The sequence below is a fragment of the Periplaneta americana genome, chromosome 3 (genome assembly GCF_040183065.1).
Source record: "Periplaneta americana isolate PAMFEO1 chromosome 3, P.americana_PAMFEO1_priV1, whole genome shotgun sequence".
NCBI lineage: Eukaryota > Metazoa > Arthropoda > Insecta > Blattodea > Blattidae > Periplaneta > Periplaneta americana.
The window spans coordinates 87,451,191-87,468,886 of NC_091119.1; the positions used below are offsets into that span (position 1 = coordinate 87,451,191).

Consider the following 17,696-nt stretch of genomic DNA (forward strand, 5'->3'; position numbering starts at 1 on the left):
AAAGTGCTGTTTTCTTACATCTTGCCTCTTCTAACATTCTCCGACAAAAATTACTAATGTAAGGTCTGAGGAATTTGTTTAATAGGAGATCACATAATTTTGACTCGTGATTACCATCGTTTGTAGGACTATCGCATTTTACAGTAGGATTTCGGATGAAGACAGGATGTAGAATATCTTTAATTTTTTAAGGGATTTTTATCTTTGTACATGTAGGGAAGAGCGATTTTTGCTGCAGAATCGAAAGCACACACTATTTTCAAGAATTTCAATGTAGGATAAAAATATCCTCCTCTGTTTAGATTTTTTAAGAGAGAGAGTGCAGGGATACCGACATCCTCAGATACAAATAATTGTGTACAATTTTCACAATTTAGATTGTCCTTGACAGTTCGTATCAAATAGCTAGCAATAACTGCTAATGTTGCTGTAGTTAATGTGGATTCAATGTTATTGGTGCCATTTTCTAAGTCTTGTAAGGTGGGGGAAAGAATTTCTATTAATGTTAAATTATTATTATTATTTTCATTCTGTGAAATACTAGTGCTTGTTGATTGTAGCGTCACATCTCTTGACAGTATATTCTGTATTCCTGTTAATTTCTATTAATGTTAAATTATTATTATTATTTTCATTCTGTGAAATACTAGTGCTTGTTGATTATAGCGTCACATCTCTTGACAGTATATTCTGTATTCCTTACTATTGTCAACAGCGTTAGCGTTCAGAGATGCAGATATCATGCCTGTAGTTAGGATTTTATGAATAGCCTGGACAGCAACTACTGCATTCGTCTGGTCATTACTCCCACCCATTCTCCGTATGGAACTAAACACAATTTAAATTTGATCACTGGAGAACTTCCTTGTGAGTACAAAATGAAAACCTGATAAAAGAAGATATTTAATGCACTGTGTAGTTGAAATAGTTGTCAGAGTAATGGCATCGTTTAAGTTTCTTTACTCAGAAACTGAGTTTTCGGATTTGTGCAGGTGTTTTTCCAAAGATCAAGGTAATTCGGAAAATCATTTTCAACCAATAAAGTCTGGAATCATCTACTTCAAAAAAATGCTTACAAGTCTCGTCACGAGAATGGATATGATATTGGTATTCCGAACATTATGTATGTTAAACCAAGTCCTCATTATTTCCAGGAACTGTACAGTTGCTTCACAGTCCTCAAAGCCTATTATTCCGAATGCTGGACCCTGATCCTTTAAAGTAATTAGAGAAGCAGTGACATCTTCAGAAAATATTTGCACGGCTCTCTTAACATTCATCTTTTCAAAGTTACTGGGATTTAAATGTTTTTCTGTAAGGAATCGGACAGGCTTCCAGACTTCATTCTTCTGAATACTATACAACATTCTAAGGTATTAGGGACTTATTGAACTGCCATTATTGAGAAATGACTTCTTGAGGAAGATGTTTCTGACATTTTTTATTATATGACAGTAATCATATGACAAAAACAGAGGTCTTGAGGAATCAAGAGGGTGCTGTATTTGTGGCTTAGGATGTCCTCCACACATTTCAGAGAACATCTTGACATTGGTCGCGCGGTTGTCGGTGACGATCTTAATTACAAAAAATCCTGCAGATTCTACTTCTGAAATAACATTCAGCGTAAGTTCTTTCAGTTCTATTCCTGTCAAGTTATTAGTAAAATAATAATGCACAGGAATAGCAAAGTGTGTTGAAAGACCTTGAAATACAAAACATGTAAGATGAGTGGCAATGACATTTTCTCTTCCATTGTTTTCCTCCAATCCGTCCATATCCACTATACCAACTACAGTATCACTACATCTCACGTATTGAACATCTGGTTTAATTGACATATCATCAATGATTAACGAACCGAGTGTTTCTTCTTCCCCCAGCAAACTGCGCTGTTCAGCTAGCCGTTGAGATATTAATCCCTTTATGTTGTTTTTCGTGCATGTGCCAATATATCTCTTCAGTATGGATCTGCTAGGAAGTGTAAGTAATGTGTTTCTTCCGAAATCATAAGCCGACTGAGATTTGCTTCGCCATAAGACACAATATCTAATAGTAGACTCACCCCAGCGATGACTTTTTTGTCCGAACGCGTGTAATTGTTCAATAAAGAACGATACCTTAACGTCACCCTCATTTGCAGCATCTTCCAATTCTCTAATGTTTAAGGATTTAATTTTATTTTCTGATTCAATGCAGCACTTTTCTAAAGTCTTTGCTTTTTTTGCTAGTTCTTTTATTTTGCATTTCACTCTACGATTGATCCGCTTGAGCGATTGAATTTGTCTTCTTTTCAAGACACAATACGAACTAGGACCGGTCTGAATATGAACAGATTTCTTTGACGAATTTGCAGCTTCAGGGGTGTCACTCGTATCGACATTATTTTCCAAGTTTAATTGTGCCGGTATGTCTTTCTTTTTCTTTCGATGGTTTTCAGGCGCTCCTTCTCTCACTCGTTTTGTTCTACAGGAAACATTCTTTACTTGTTTTAGGAAGGGTAACAAGGAAATACGGAAGGAGTTACACCTAATTTTAGGATCCTCTTTGAACTGCACTCCTTGAAATCGTTTTCAGTGAAATGTAAACTGCACACTACACTGCAATCAGAGGGCTGCCATAACCCGTCATCATCACCTACAAATATTGTAATAAAATAATTTAGCATGCATTATTTCACTTCTCAATAAAATCTCTGATTTCCAAATGTTGGTACGTCAATGTGAGATAGACCTACACTTCACATAATTTAGCATCACAACAAAACAAGACATTTGAAAATAGTGTCTTGCTTAGGCCTATTAAAAAGCTTAAATAACCATTAAAATGCATAGTTGTTGCTATTGTTGTTTAGTGAACTGTCAGAAGACAGGTTCAAACTTCATAAGTGGCACCAATAAGACATAATTTATGAGGCAACTAGACCAGGAGATAGTGGGGTAGGGTGTCTAGTTCCTGTTCCTCTCCATTGCATACATCGCTGAATAGTAATATTTTACACTAATCAGACTTCAGATGTAAACAAACAATAGAGAAATTGTGCTCATCAGACAGAGGAAACAGAAATAATATTTTCGAGTTAACTTATTTTATGAACCAAATTCTTGCTAATCGGCAACAATTTCTTAAAAATGTTTTCATATTATCACTTATTGTATACATTGTTGGACAGATTGTAATTTAGCTAATGAACTAAAAGGCATAGACGTTTAGGTTTAGAAAATACGGTACTATTTCATTTGCTACATTGTATGATGATGGCGGGTGATCTGCCCGAAGGCATGTATATCCTTTAGATGAGACAGTGGGTATGCGAACCAGACCCTCCCTCGGTTTCCTAGGTAGGTTGATACTGCGGTGGTTGTCTTCCACTATATATGAATGAAGGACATCACAGAACACAGTCTCACGAACAGAAGATCAGTTCCTCCATTCCCAGTCGGAAATCAAACCACGGACCACTGATTGGGAAGCGCACATGCTATCCGCATAGCCATAACTGCGGACCATTTCATAATTTTTGGCTATAAAGCCATTGTTGAATACGCAATAATATATCGTGTTGGCCTATTAATAAATCTTGCCTTTCACTACGCTCTAGTCTTAGTTGAACTTGACAAAGAAATATTTCCACTTTACATTTTGGATCACAGAGATTTTATTGCATTATATATTTATAGTTATAAATCGGCAGCTAATAGACGTCAATTCATATATAACAAATTTAACAAATTTTGGGTTTAACTAACCTCGTCACGATATGACTTGCATCCACTTCGTACTATTCTCACCATCACTCGGAAATTCATGAAAAGATACTGTGGTACCTTTAATCCTTTTACTGGTACAAAAAGGGACACAGCAATAAATTCACCATTTTACACTTAAAATACACTACACAATATGAAACAGAAACATATCATCGACATATCCACGTGCTTACGAACGAGCTGTCGTCTACTAGTGTTTCCTTTGTATGGTGGGTGACTAGCGCTCAAGCAGCCGTTTGAGAAGTTACAAGGTGGACAGTACTCCGACTGATCTGGGCAGGTCTGTTATAATATATGTATGTCTAGAATTAAACAATCACACGAATCATTAGCCATTGTCAACTGTTACCTAACACTGAAGTACCGATAAGCTTTCACAACTCTGACATAATATGTAACTATAATATTTTTACCCACTATAAGAAAAGCAATATTGAAGAACAACCTACATGTGAAGATGATATGCCGCCAATACAGAATGTTAATCTGTCTACATAAAATTCACTATTATAAAAATTAACCAAGCCTATGCTCCTGGGGGATTTTCTCCTTATAATCATAGGTGGAGTTGTGGGGGGGGGCATGGGGGGCACTGCCCCCCCCAAACTTGTCTGAACTTTCTTTTTTCTATTAACATGAGAAAATATTGAATGCAAAAAAGACTTTTCTTGCTTTTGTTTATGATTAAGTTTCTGTGTTTAAATTGACGAATTAATGTCTCAGATTATGTGTTTAGACTATAATATTTATTTTAAATTTCTGAATGTATAAGAATTTCTATACTTCGTTTGAGCAATGGAAGCACTCTAATGTTTCTTTTGTAACAGCCTGTACTCTTGTGTTAGAAGTCTGCAGCGGCCATCTACTGAATTAGATGTTAGTGAAGAAAAAACACCATAGGCCTAGTCTGATGTTAAAGGAGTGGAAATTTGCAGTAGTTTTCATAAAACAACCATAGTCCAAAGATTTTTTGTGAAAACAGCCATTTTCCAGGAAGATCGTACGATGGTAACATTTACAAATAATATCCAATTTATAAACAAAAGCAAGAAAAATCTTTTGAATTCAATATTTTGTAATGTTAATAGAAAAAAAAAGAGTTGGGGGGGGGCAGTGCTCCCACATACCCTCCCATAACTCTGCCTGTGGTTATGCCCTATTATAATATTTTGTAGTAGACCTACAGTTAAAGCCCTATACAACTCGGTCCGAAACATCGTGGATATGGATGTAACACTATAAGAAACATGTACCCCAAAAATACTTTTGTTAAATGATCATATTCCGATATACTGTACCACGGTCAAGCTATAACAGGGGAGTAAGTAAATGATATCCCCCGTAACCTCGTTACATCGGGATTCTAAGGTTTTGCTTTGCCCCTCCCCCCAAGGAAACAGTTCTCTCTCCACCTATGCTTATAATGTTGCTTTTTCTGAACATGCTATAAGTTGGTAAAGACACGTTGATCATGAGGAAGACCTCATGTCCACTTCAGGCTTTGAAGAATGTTTTCTGACTTCCTACAGCCCTTACAATATTGTGAAATACCCCCCTCCTCCCCTTTCACTGCACCAGATCATCCATGTTGTAGTGAATGCCATGAGGTTCCTCAGTCAGAAGTGGAGGTGGCAGTAGCGAGAGATTGGTAAAGAACGACACTACTTAGTCAAATCTACCTCTCAGACAAATTTTTCAGTGGTGACAACCAGCAGATACTACTAAGACTACATAGTTAAACTGACCATTACGAAAGTACAGAAGTCGACATAGTAGAGCAGGAATCAGCAAAAATGTAATCGTGATCACTAGCAATAGTGACGTCACAGGGGTAGCACAGTAAACTGTCTTTGCTTCACCCCCTCCCTTCAATCCAACTCCCCTACAACTCCAGAACTTAGGCATCTATCAATGGCAGGTTACCTGCTTAGAGTTAAATTTCTCAAAACCTTCAATATCTGTTCAGAAACGTGTTTGAGGAAGAATGGGAGGAACAGTATTTGTTGTGCACATGGTGACAATGTAGACGCTTCTTGTGTTCTAAAATTCTATTAGTCACTTATAAATCAAACATTGAACGACATTATGACACATGTCATAATGATTATCACGAAATCATAGGTAAGCATGAACATATCCAATGTAATTTTAAATGGAAATGTATACAGTAGAAAATAAGGTTAAAAGTAATTTGCTTTTCATAGGGCTGGATGGAGCAAACCAATTAAAACATTAAAAAAATGAAATGAATTCAAATAATAGTTCCGTACTAAAATATGATGAAACAAGATACGAGTGAAAAGGAACTCCCTGTAAGTTATGTTATTGCTTTGGAAATTTCAAAATCAATGAAGTGCTATAATGAAGGAAAGCTTATTAAAATATGTCTGAATAAGGTTGCTAACATTATTTGTCCCGAATAATCTGATGTTTTTAACAATATGAAATTATCCACATGGACAATACGAAGGAGGATAAAGGGATATTAAAACACTAGCTGAACGAGAAATAAAAACAAAAATGCATCAAAATGTAGTCTAATGTATCGCTTCAGGTGGAGAGACAGATATTAATACAGTAGAACTGGTAATGTTCAACCGCGGAGTTACGCAGTATCTCTCTGTATAAGAATATTTCCTGGATATCATTGCACTTAAAGGAAATACAACAGGAGAAGAGTTATTCCAAGCATGAAGAAAATATATAGAAGAAATGAATCTGAACATAAAGCATCTTGTATCTGTAGTAACAGATGGGACACGAAGTAAGACTTTAAAAAAGTCTACTAGAGGGATTAAAATATTATTTAAGAGAGCTGGAAATAAGTGAAAACGTCGCCATTGTGTAACACACCAGACTGGTTTAGATTTATTTAAAATGCTCTCCATAGAAAAATATCTATAGCCATATCTTATGTCACCTGCCTCTACCCTACATAACTGCTGTTTGGCTCTACATTCAGTATATTTCCAAACAATTGTTTTCTGAATGAAAAGTTGTAAAATCTAAACAAAGATCCTGACTAACAGACGAAAATTTACGAGTTGAATTAAGAGTGAAAAATTGTGACGTATTTTCCTAGGTTGTTGTGGTACAGTAAAAATTAAGATGAAATAAAGTATAAAATTTGTCCATCCATAAATCATTAGATATTGTGTAGTCTATATCAGATGCTCGTGTTGAGAGTCCGCCACTGGGATCCGAATGGAGTGGTCTATAGGCTATTCCTCGATTGATATTACATCTTATGTATTGCGGCTTGTGTCCAGTGATGTCATAGTGAGTACAAATCTGCTGATAGCTGCTGTAGAGTGTAGGAAATTCCTTACTTCCAACATGAAGGAATCGCCATTGCAATGAAGGGCTATGGCGGATGCTGACCTCATGTTCACATGCTTCAAGCAGAGGTGAAAGATCATCCAACCAGTACAGATGTAACTTGTAATCAGCATGATCGTCTCCTCATAATTGGCTTAAAGAATTAGTTTTTGATAACTACCATAGCTCTCCAAAGTCATCACAAGGCTGGATTCGCACTGGTCCCATACACTGGTCGAAATTTCACGAGAAAATTTCGTCTCCCATCAGGATTCGAATTAGCACTCATTCCATGCTGTTAGTTCAAGGCATGACTAGATCACGCAGCTTTTCAGCACGAGACTTTTTAATGTCAGTTTTAAGGAAGATCAGCATTAGCAGTTTAAGAAAGAGAAGGGAATACGAAGAAAAAGAACAAGAATATTTTATAAAGTTGATAGAGTGAAAGATCTTTGGTTGATGTCTATGAGTTGTGGTAAAAATAATGATATTGTAACTACTTAATGTGAAAATATATTTTTCCGTTTTGAAATGATGTTTAGTATTGAAATACTTTACCAATTAATAGGATGAAAATGTGTTTGAGCAATAAGTAAAATATAAAATGAAGTCAAGTAAGAAAATGAGGTTAGATTTTTAGTACAGAATTATACCAGTTCAGGAAAATTATGCATTTATCACGCCATAGAAAACAACACAATTCACAAACAATATATTTCCTATATTTATAAAGTTATCCTATTACATAATATTATTACAATTTCACAGAAAATATGACAGTCATCTCAAAACACAACAGCAACAAGAAAGCAACAACATACCTCAACTCTTTGTCATACAACACTCCAGTCTCGCAACTCAACAACAGTAGAGTTATTATTCTCTAACAGGACATGAGTCTGCATAGAAAAATAGATACATCTCTTCACTTTGTGATAATTTTGTAACTCAATTACTATTAGTTAGTTTGTAAATGTGAAATTGTTATGCTCTTATTATTTGTATAAATTGCAGTTTGATTTAGTTTGTACATTTGGAGGTGTCAAAAATGATTGTCTATTGCAATTGACAAAAATATAGCAACAGTTCTATAGTTGCCATCTGCCATTAAAGATTATCTTGGCAAGAAGTAATGCAACATGATAAGACAGAATTCTCTGCCACATGTTGAAACAATCAGCGCACATGCTTCCATCACATGTGCTTCTCTGGTTAAAAAAATAAATAAACCAAATATGTAAAGCTCCATAAGCAGAGAAAATAATAGTTAATTACACCTGAGTGTCATTGTACACTATCTGGTGTTCTGGTTCCACATCACAGCAAACATCATTCCAGGTACCTCAAGCAGGATTCAGATATTTATCAACTATATACACAGCTCTCGTTTGCACTACGATCATTCTCGTATTGCTACGTCCGTCCCTGTGTAGCAGCCATTACTTCCATATCATCACGGCACCTTGGAATGTACAGAGTTACGCAAGTATGCTCCCAAATATCCTGAGGGTACTTCTCTCCCGTGGTCCAAGTATCAGTTTCAAGATCGTAGCATTCGATGACAGCTGTAACAATAACAGAAACCATTATTATTGTCAAGAAGTAAGAGTCTTCTACAACGCATGTCTCAAATTTGTGATTTATTCACACATTGTAGATAAAGTGAATAAAATCACCAAAACACAAATTAATCGTTTCTGTTAAACACAAGTTTCCTAGAGATGGCTACACTTTCTATTATTAAATGGTACTAGTTGAAAGAAGAATACACCACTCAACAGAATGTAGTTACTTTTTACATACTTTCTGTTATGCACTTGCAGTCAGGATTGCCATCTTTCATTTTTCAGAAGAAGTGACATTTTCATTTTACTATTTTATACAAAATATTAACTTTAGTAATCTTGTTTTAACACCGCAAAACTTAGTACAATAATGTTCACACACCTAACTCACCTAACCTAGTCTTAGTAACATAATGAAGGATTGAAATTAAACTCATACAGTACACCTCAAAATAATTCTGAAGACAGCAGGTACTGCGAAGAACTTTATGAGACACATTATTATTACATTCATTTAAAGGTTCTGCTATTTACATTTCTTGTTCATCCTAGCAGATTCCAATAGCTGTTTCTCATTTTTTTAACTTGTATACAAATTCTGAACAAATCATATTAATGTTCATATGGATGAGAAGTTCTTTAAGCAAGTAAAGAGAGAGATTTGGAAGTAAAAAGGTAAAGATATCCCTGTCACATGCCATGAAGGCACTTGGGGGGCATGGAGGTAGAGCTTCATGCTTTCCATGACCTCGGTACTAGAATGAGGTGGTGTGGTCGGCACCACGCTCCAACAGCCTTTTACCCCAGGGAAAGACCTGGTACTCAATTTTATAGGAGGCTGAGTAAACCTCTGAAAGTTTGGCAACGAGAAAAATCCCACCACTTGGGATCGAACCTCGGACCTTCCAGTTCGTAGCCAGCTGCTCTACCAACTGGCTACCCGGCTGCTCAGGTATGGAAGTAAATCCCGAAAGTACAAAGTATATGATTATGTCTCGTGACCACAACATAGTACAAAATGGAAATATAAAAATTGTAAATTTATGCTTTGAAGAGGTGAAATAATTCAATTATTTTGGAGCAACAGTAACAAAATATATAAATGACATTCGGGAGGAAATTAAACGCAGAATAAATATGGGAAATGCTTGTTGTTATTCGGTTGAAAAGCTTTTGCCATCCAGTTTGCCCTCAAAAAACCTGAAAATTAGAATTTATAAAACAATTATATTACCGGTTGTTCTGTATGGTTGCGAAACTTGAACTCTCAATTTGAGAGAGGAAGAGAGGTTAAGGGTGTTGGAGAATAAGGTGATTAGGAAAATATTTGGGACTTAGAGGGATGAAGTTACAGGAGAATGAAGGAAGTTACACAACGCAGAACTGCACGCATTGTATTATTCACCCAACAATTAGGAACATTAAATCCAGATGTTTGAGATGGGCAGGGTATGTAGCATGTATGGGCGAATCCGGAAATGCATATAGAGTGTTAGTTGGGAGGCCGGAGAGAAAAAGACCTTTGGGGAGGCTGAGACATATCAGTGGCGGCTGATTGAGGCAAGTGAGGCCCGGCCTCAGTCACTTTGCTTAACTGAAATCAAATTTTGTGTTTTTATATAATATATTAGTTATTTGAATGAAGCATATATTGCTGTAGAAGCATTTGAAAACTTTGTGATGTATATAGACCTGTTTTGCAGTAAAATTTGTTCCTGAGGCCAGGATCGCTCGTGCCGGGTCTAGCTTATGCATTTCCTGTCTTTTCATGGGCTTTGAGTTTGCGCTTAAAATGTTGTAGCTGAGGCACAATTCGTCAGGCCTCGTGGCCTGGTCAGGTTTCACTTCTCCCTTCCATGAGCTGGTCTCAAAGGTAGAGTGGGGTGGGAATAGCAATGGTGACTTGTCTTCCTAAATAGGCCATAAATAACAAAATTCCAGCTCTTTGGCAGGCAGAGACCCACACTATTCTCTCCCCTTATGTCTTAGTTTATTACTTAAGCGAGAGTGTTGTACTATTGTACAGTAGCGAATCTGGACCAATGTTGTTATATATTTCTTGAAAATATAAACAGAAACAAATGCGAGAAATAATGCTGGAGCAGTTAATTCATTGTTAGTGTGTCCTTTTTCGAGAGGAAATAATACTGAAAGAAAGGAAGTTTTAAATAAAGAGAGAGACTACCGAGATACCTACGACATCGCTGACAATTTTTCTGACAGATAATCTTAAAACGCGAGTTTCTATTGCATCCTGGTATGGGCAACATAAATTGTTAAGTGGTAATGTGGTGCAAAATAAACTTCTCTGTTGGCCTTGTTTGTTGCTGTCAAAGGAATAAAATAAAAAGAAAAGAAAGAAAGGGGAATTCATCCATTTTGAATCTTGGGGAATTTCAACACATAGTATGGGTTGCTTCATCACACTGAAACAATCACTGAAACTCACAGCATAACAGCTTTTTTGGTGAGTGAAATTATTTTTCATTAATAGTAATAATAATAGATTAATAATAATAATAATAATAATAATAATAATAATAATAATAATAATAATAATAATAACAATAATTAATATCATAAACAAACATTTCCTATCGGAGGCACTTAAACTAGTTGCATCTGGCCTCACCGAGGATTTCGATCACCGGCCGCTACTGAGTAGTATATGGCAGGATAATATTAAAATGGAGTTGAGGGAGGTGGAATATGATTGTAGAGACTGGATTAATCTTTCTCAGGATAGGGACCAATGGCGGGCTTATGTAAGGGCAGCAATGAACTTCCAGGTTCCTTAAAAGCCATAAGTAAGTAAGGAAGTATGGATGAGAAGTTCTGCTTTGATCAAATCAACAGAACACTTATTCTATCATTAGTCCAGTTTAAAGTAATATGAGAGAAAACCCTCTCTATATAGACAATTGAAGGTAGCATAGCCATGGCTCACGACACCACCTCTGTCAGAGCAGACCACACTCCACTGCTCAAAAGTCCCCACCCACCACCCACTTCAAGCTCTCACTCTCCTTTTAAACTTTTGGCAGTATGTTTTTTTAAGACATTACAACAGAGCATCCAAATTGGCATTAACTCCCAGTGCTGCTTCTTGATTGTTTTTGAAAGAAATTTGATTGTTTCCTTTTAATGATAGTGATTCAAGTTTCTATAGAGGGTTGTTTTCAGAAAAAAAAATCGAAGTTATTCTGAAGATAAACTTTTCTAATAATTTTATAACACTTAAGTCAGCTTTGCTTCTGTTCATGAATAGTACATATGCCCCACAAAGAATATTTAATATTAAAATAAATTACATATGATAAAAAGGGGAAAATTTCTTTCGTGAATTTAACAATAAAATTCCCAAAAATCGGAACAATTAGCATCCCAACTAACATCACAGGACATAGGACAACAAAATTGAAATCGGGACTGCAAATATCAGGATGGGTGGCAAGAATATAATCTATCCAATTTAGACTATGCAATTTTAAAAATTTTGTTAGCTGTCAATAGAGTTCTTTTTTTACCACAATGTACCGTAACATTCATTAGTATTCCTGGTTGAAGTTGATACATATATACATACATACATACATACGTACATACGTACATACATACATACATACATACATACATACATATATACATACATACATACATACATAGTGTTCTGCCAAATGGCAAGTCTTTCATTGGAAACCCAGCATTCTCCAATCTTTCATATTTTCTGCCTTCCTCTTAGTCTCTGCATATGATCCATATATATCTTAATGTTGTCTATCATCTGATATCTTCTTCTGCCCTGAACTCTTCTCCTGTTCACCATTCCTTACAGTGCATACTTCAGTAGGCAGTTTCTTCTCAGCCAGTGACCCAACCAATTCCTTTTTCTCTTCCTGATCAGTTTCAGCATCATTCTTTCTTCACCCACTCTTTCCAACACAGCTTCATTTATTATTCTGTCTGTCCATTTCACACACTCTATTCTTCTCCATATCCACATTTCAAATGTTTCTATTCGTTTCTCTTCACTTCGTTGTAATGTCCATGTTTTTGCTCCATACAATGCCATACTCCACACAAAGCACTTCACTAGCCTCTTCCTTAGTTCTTTTTTTCTGGGGTCTGCAAAAGGTGGTTCTTTTTCTATTATAAGCTTCCTTGGCCATTATTATCCTTATTTTTACTTCCTGACAGCAGCTCATGTTAGTGCTTATAGTACACCACAAGTATTTGAAGCTGTCCACTTGAAATTAGACAGGAAAGATCACAAGAGAGAAATGTAAGGAACGAACAAAAAAGGGAAATTAAGAACATTGGAAGATAACAGCATATATTAAACATAGTAAGCAAACAGATTAGACGTTCAAACAAAAGTTCTTTCTTTTTAGAAAACAAATTACAGATAGTATTTTAAAATGGCAAGCGATCCTCTGTTAGGCTCAAGGGAAACACCACGAATTAAGTCATTGTTCAGCTGGAACTTCTTGCAGAAACTGACAAAGAGGCGAGGTACTGTGCCCTTAGCTCAGCCTCTAGCTCCAACCATTAGCCCAACAACTTCGATGGAGGTTGGGTCAGGCCAGATTTAGGTACAGTGCCGCCACTAGGCAGTGCTAAAATTTGCCCCCCCCCCCTTCCCCAACATCCACAACAGGTCATGTTTAGTTGAAATTAGTTTCAAATGAAATGTTATAAATCAGAAAACAATAAATAACTGGAATCAAAATACATGCATCTTACATGTGAATCATAAAGATTTCCTTCGCACTTTCTTCACACAGAAAGCATTGATGATGTCTTCAAAGTCGATCTGACAAAACACATCAATGCAAAGAAACATATTCAAACTTATTCATTGTTGAAACAAAATTTATTTGTGAAAGGAAGGCTGTGGTTTATTTTTAAGCATTGGTTTTGTTGGTAGTATAATTATTACGAGTATTTCTTACTTCGACAGGAAGTATAAAGTAAATTGAAAATAAACTCCCAATTTTTTGCGGAATAAACCTTTCATATCGAATTATATAGTGCACATACTGAAAGTGCTTCAATAGTATTGTTGACGAAATAATTATATTAGAAATGTGACTGAGAGTTGTGGTTACTATTCATAGCGATAAATAATAAACACACATCGAATTTGATTTTCAACAATGCATTATTGTTTATACAAGCATTTAAATTTCAGTAGTATCATCTATACTAATAATAAATCTGTAGCCGAAATTTTTCTGGTAATTTTCGATTTTCCAAAAATAATTGGTCCTAACATATATAATTAACCACCCTGAAACCGAAAATCGCATTTTTTAAATTTCTGTTTGTATGTCTGTCTGTATGTTTGTTACCTTTTCATGCGATAATGGCTGAACCGATTTATATGAAAATTGGAATATAAATTAAGTTCGTTGTAACTTAGATTTTAGGCTATATGGCATTGAAAATACTTTATTTAAAAGGTGGGTTATAAGGGGGCCTGAATTAAATAAATCGAAATATCTCGCTTATTATTGACTTTTGTGAAAAATGTTACATAACAAAAGTTTCTTTAAAAATGATTTCCGATAAGTTTTATTCTTTACAAAATTTTGATAGGACTGATATTTAATGAGATAAATGAGTTTTAAAATTAAAATAATGCCATCTAAGATGGTGCAATGAAATAACAAATGACTTCGTCTATAAGGGGCCTTGGACAACAACAATCGAAAAAGGGGCCTCGGACAGCAACAATCGAAAGCTATTAAACTTAGCCTACAGACAATGTTTCTGTGTTTGTATGAAGTAATATCGGAAGCTAAATTAACCGATTTGTATAATTAATTATTATTTCACCCTTGGAAAGTGTAGTTTCTCTAGATGGACATACTGCTACAATGTTATTACAGTAACTTCTTAGTAAATCGAGGACAGGTAAGATTAAAATAGCTTCCTATCTATGCACAGAAAATTTGATAGGCTTTTTTGTACATTCGTTTTCTATATTTCTTAAAATAATATTTATGTACACACTCATTTTAATCTGAGAGAATTAACGAACAACGAGAGTGTATTGATTTAGTATGCAGTAATAGTACGTTAGCTTAGCAATCCATTATTTTATAATTCAAATGTTAACTATGCTCAATCAAATCCTGTTAAAATACATAAAATAGACTATATATGCAATAAATGCAATGCACAAAAAAAAATTGGGTAATGAGCCAAGCAGATTATGTTGTGCTGTTGTAAAAGTTGTTCCTTCTGAGATTCAAGAGCCCCCACAACAAATTAAAAACTTTCTTATCGGAGTACATCCGTTATCAACGCACTTTTTATATAATGTAATGTAATGTAATATAATATAATATAATATAATATAATATAATATAATATAATATAATATAATATAATATAATATAATATATACTAATAATAAATATGTAGCCGAAAATTTTCTGGTAATTTTCGCTTTTCCAAAAATAATTGGTGTTAACATGTATAATTATTCATCCTGAGACCGAAAATCGCTTTTTTGACATTTTTGTTTGTATGTCTGTCTGTCTGGATGTTTGTTACCTTTTCACGTGATAATGGCTGAACGGATTTCGATGAAAATTGAAATATAAATTAAGTTCGTTGTAATTTAGATTTTTAGGCTATATGGCATTCAAAATACTTCATTTAACGGGGCCTGAATTAAATCGAAATATCTCGCTTATTATTGTTTTTTTGTGAAAAATGTTACATAACAAAAGTTTCTTTAAAAATGATTTCCGATAAGTTTTATTCTATGCAAAATTTGGTAGGTCTGATAGACTTTTAAAATAACAATACAATACGTTTTCACCGCCGCCTCAGATTGTAGCGTTGTTGTTCCTGCAGTAATTCCCATGTGCAAAATATAAAATTTTTGAGTAGGAAGAAAAAACACATTTATTCATTCCATGGCAATGGTACATAGGAGATCGTGAATTCTTACATTTTCGAAAGAAATAAATATAATTACATATCACTGTTTATGCTGTATCACTATTTAAGTTATTTGAAGGTTTCAGAACCATAGTGGGCCAAGCGCCATTTACTGAAGACGTAGAAAACAAGGGTTAAAATTAAGTTATTACCATAATTCAATGGAACCATATAGCAAGTAATATAAAGTTTACACATTAAAACTAAATGATATGTCAATCTTCATTAAACTATAGTTGCGTGTAATAACAAATAAGAAACATGTTAAAGGAATTGTCATTGCACCAAATGAGTGCTCTCTGGACCAAAATGATCGCAATTTAATTATTTAAATACAATTTCAATTAAGTAACATATTGAACGATTTGTCCTTCTAACAAACACGAATGTTTCCTGGATCAAACGTCCTATTTTAATTATGTAATTACTTTATATTTATTTCTAACAGGTGCAGTGGAGAACACAGGTATGGCTAGTAATATAATAATATGATACCGGTATTACAATATAATTATGCAGCTGCACACTTTCCTTTTACTCTTGTCATGACCGCGACAATGTGATAACAAAACAATATCAGAATAAACTTCAGAAAAGATTTACTAACAAGGGTGTTAAAAACAAATTTCACTGTAAAAAAAAAAAGAAAGAAAAAGGAAAGAGAGAAAAATGCCGCCCCTTTGAGTTGCCTAGGCCTAAATCCAGCACTGGGTGGGGTGATATTTCTCCAAATAGTGTGAAACTGTGGGCTCATGAATTCTGCATTTTTCTGCATGTACTTGCACGGTATTTGTTCATGCGAAGAAAAACTTTCTATAAATCAGTGAAGACAAAATAAAAGAAGGAACAGTTGTGATCTATATCCACAAATAAGAAGTTGATGAAAGATCATATTTTTAAAATGTATTTAATGAGGCTGTAGAAGTCGCAGAATATGAGTTTGCCAAGAACTTTTCGAGAAACCATAACTATCAACTGAGCTACATCAGGTGCTAACAGCACTCTAAAATGTGGCGCAAAAACCTCTAAAAATCATCTAATCCTGACCTGTGGTATACTACAATAATTTTATTGTGGGTTACAGCAAAATAAGAGCTTCAACAAGATTCCTGCTATCAAGAAAACACACACTGATCAAAGATGAAAAAGTGTGAGGAAATTGTTTGTTTAACCATCAGTTCTAAATACAATTTTAAATATACATGGTCGAGAATGCGGATGCACTAGCAAAGAAGGGCAGCACTGCTACTTACAGATCTGTTACTAAATCTACATATTACTCTGTGAAAATATTTATTAAATCTACATACTTAGACTTCAACAAACAAAACTTGATAACACAATTTCAAGGGAAAAAATGGAACTCCCTGCATCATAATCCACAGTTAATTCCCGATTTACCACGAAAATCGTCTGTAGTTGCATTTAGATTGGCAACAGGCCATGATTGTTTGGCCAAACACCTGCATAGAATTGGAATATATCAGTCTCAGTCCCCTAATTGCCCATTGTGCAACTCAAACCAACAAATGGATTCGGAACACCTCAAAATCTGTGCTTCAGTGGCTGACCATGACAACATCTTTGAAAAATATTGGAGTGCAAGAGGTCAAATGACTTTATTGTCAAATGCCTGGCATTAGAAAACCAACAACAGCAAATATGCATGGTATTATTACCGTCAAAATTACTTATCAAGAATCAACCATTCAAGTCATTAGATTATGACATAAGGTAATACATAATATGAGACGAACGTTTTTGCCATAAGTATGGCATCCTCAGGTCTCATAGTAACGAAGACACATAATGAACAGTTATATTTCTGGTTTAAATACAATCATTAAAATATGTCTGGACAAACGAGGTTAAAATGATGGGCAATATAAACATATGTGATTATGAACATATGTGTGACATCAAAATCTAAACCAAGTACACAGTATTAAAAATGACAAACAATGTGCTGGTGGTTAAAATGTACAATGAGATAAAATAATTTAGCAATCTTCAATTGCGAGATTTTGATGTCACACATATGTTCATAATCACATATGTTTATATTGCCCATCATTTTAACCTTGTTTGT

At 34.8% G+C, this 17,696-nt stretch overlaps 1 protein-coding gene across 5 annotated transcripts in view; it reads right to left on the bottom strand.

Annotated features, from left to right (window-relative positions):
• Positions 1-7,788: 7,788 nt before the first annotated feature.
• LOC138696240 (kelch-like protein 26) overlaps positions 7,789-17,696 on the bottom strand; it is a 149,008-nt gene continuing 139,100 nt past the window's right edge. For all 5 annotated transcript variants that reach the window (XM_069820925.1, XM_069820921.1, XM_069820923.1 and 2 more), the window contains one exon: positions 7,789-8,653. In XM_069820925.1, the coding sequence (XP_069677026.1) occupies positions 8,502-8,653 (152 nt within the window). In that variant the 3' untranslated portion in view covers positions 7,789-8,501. The remainder of the gene's footprint in view (positions 8,654-17,696) is intronic.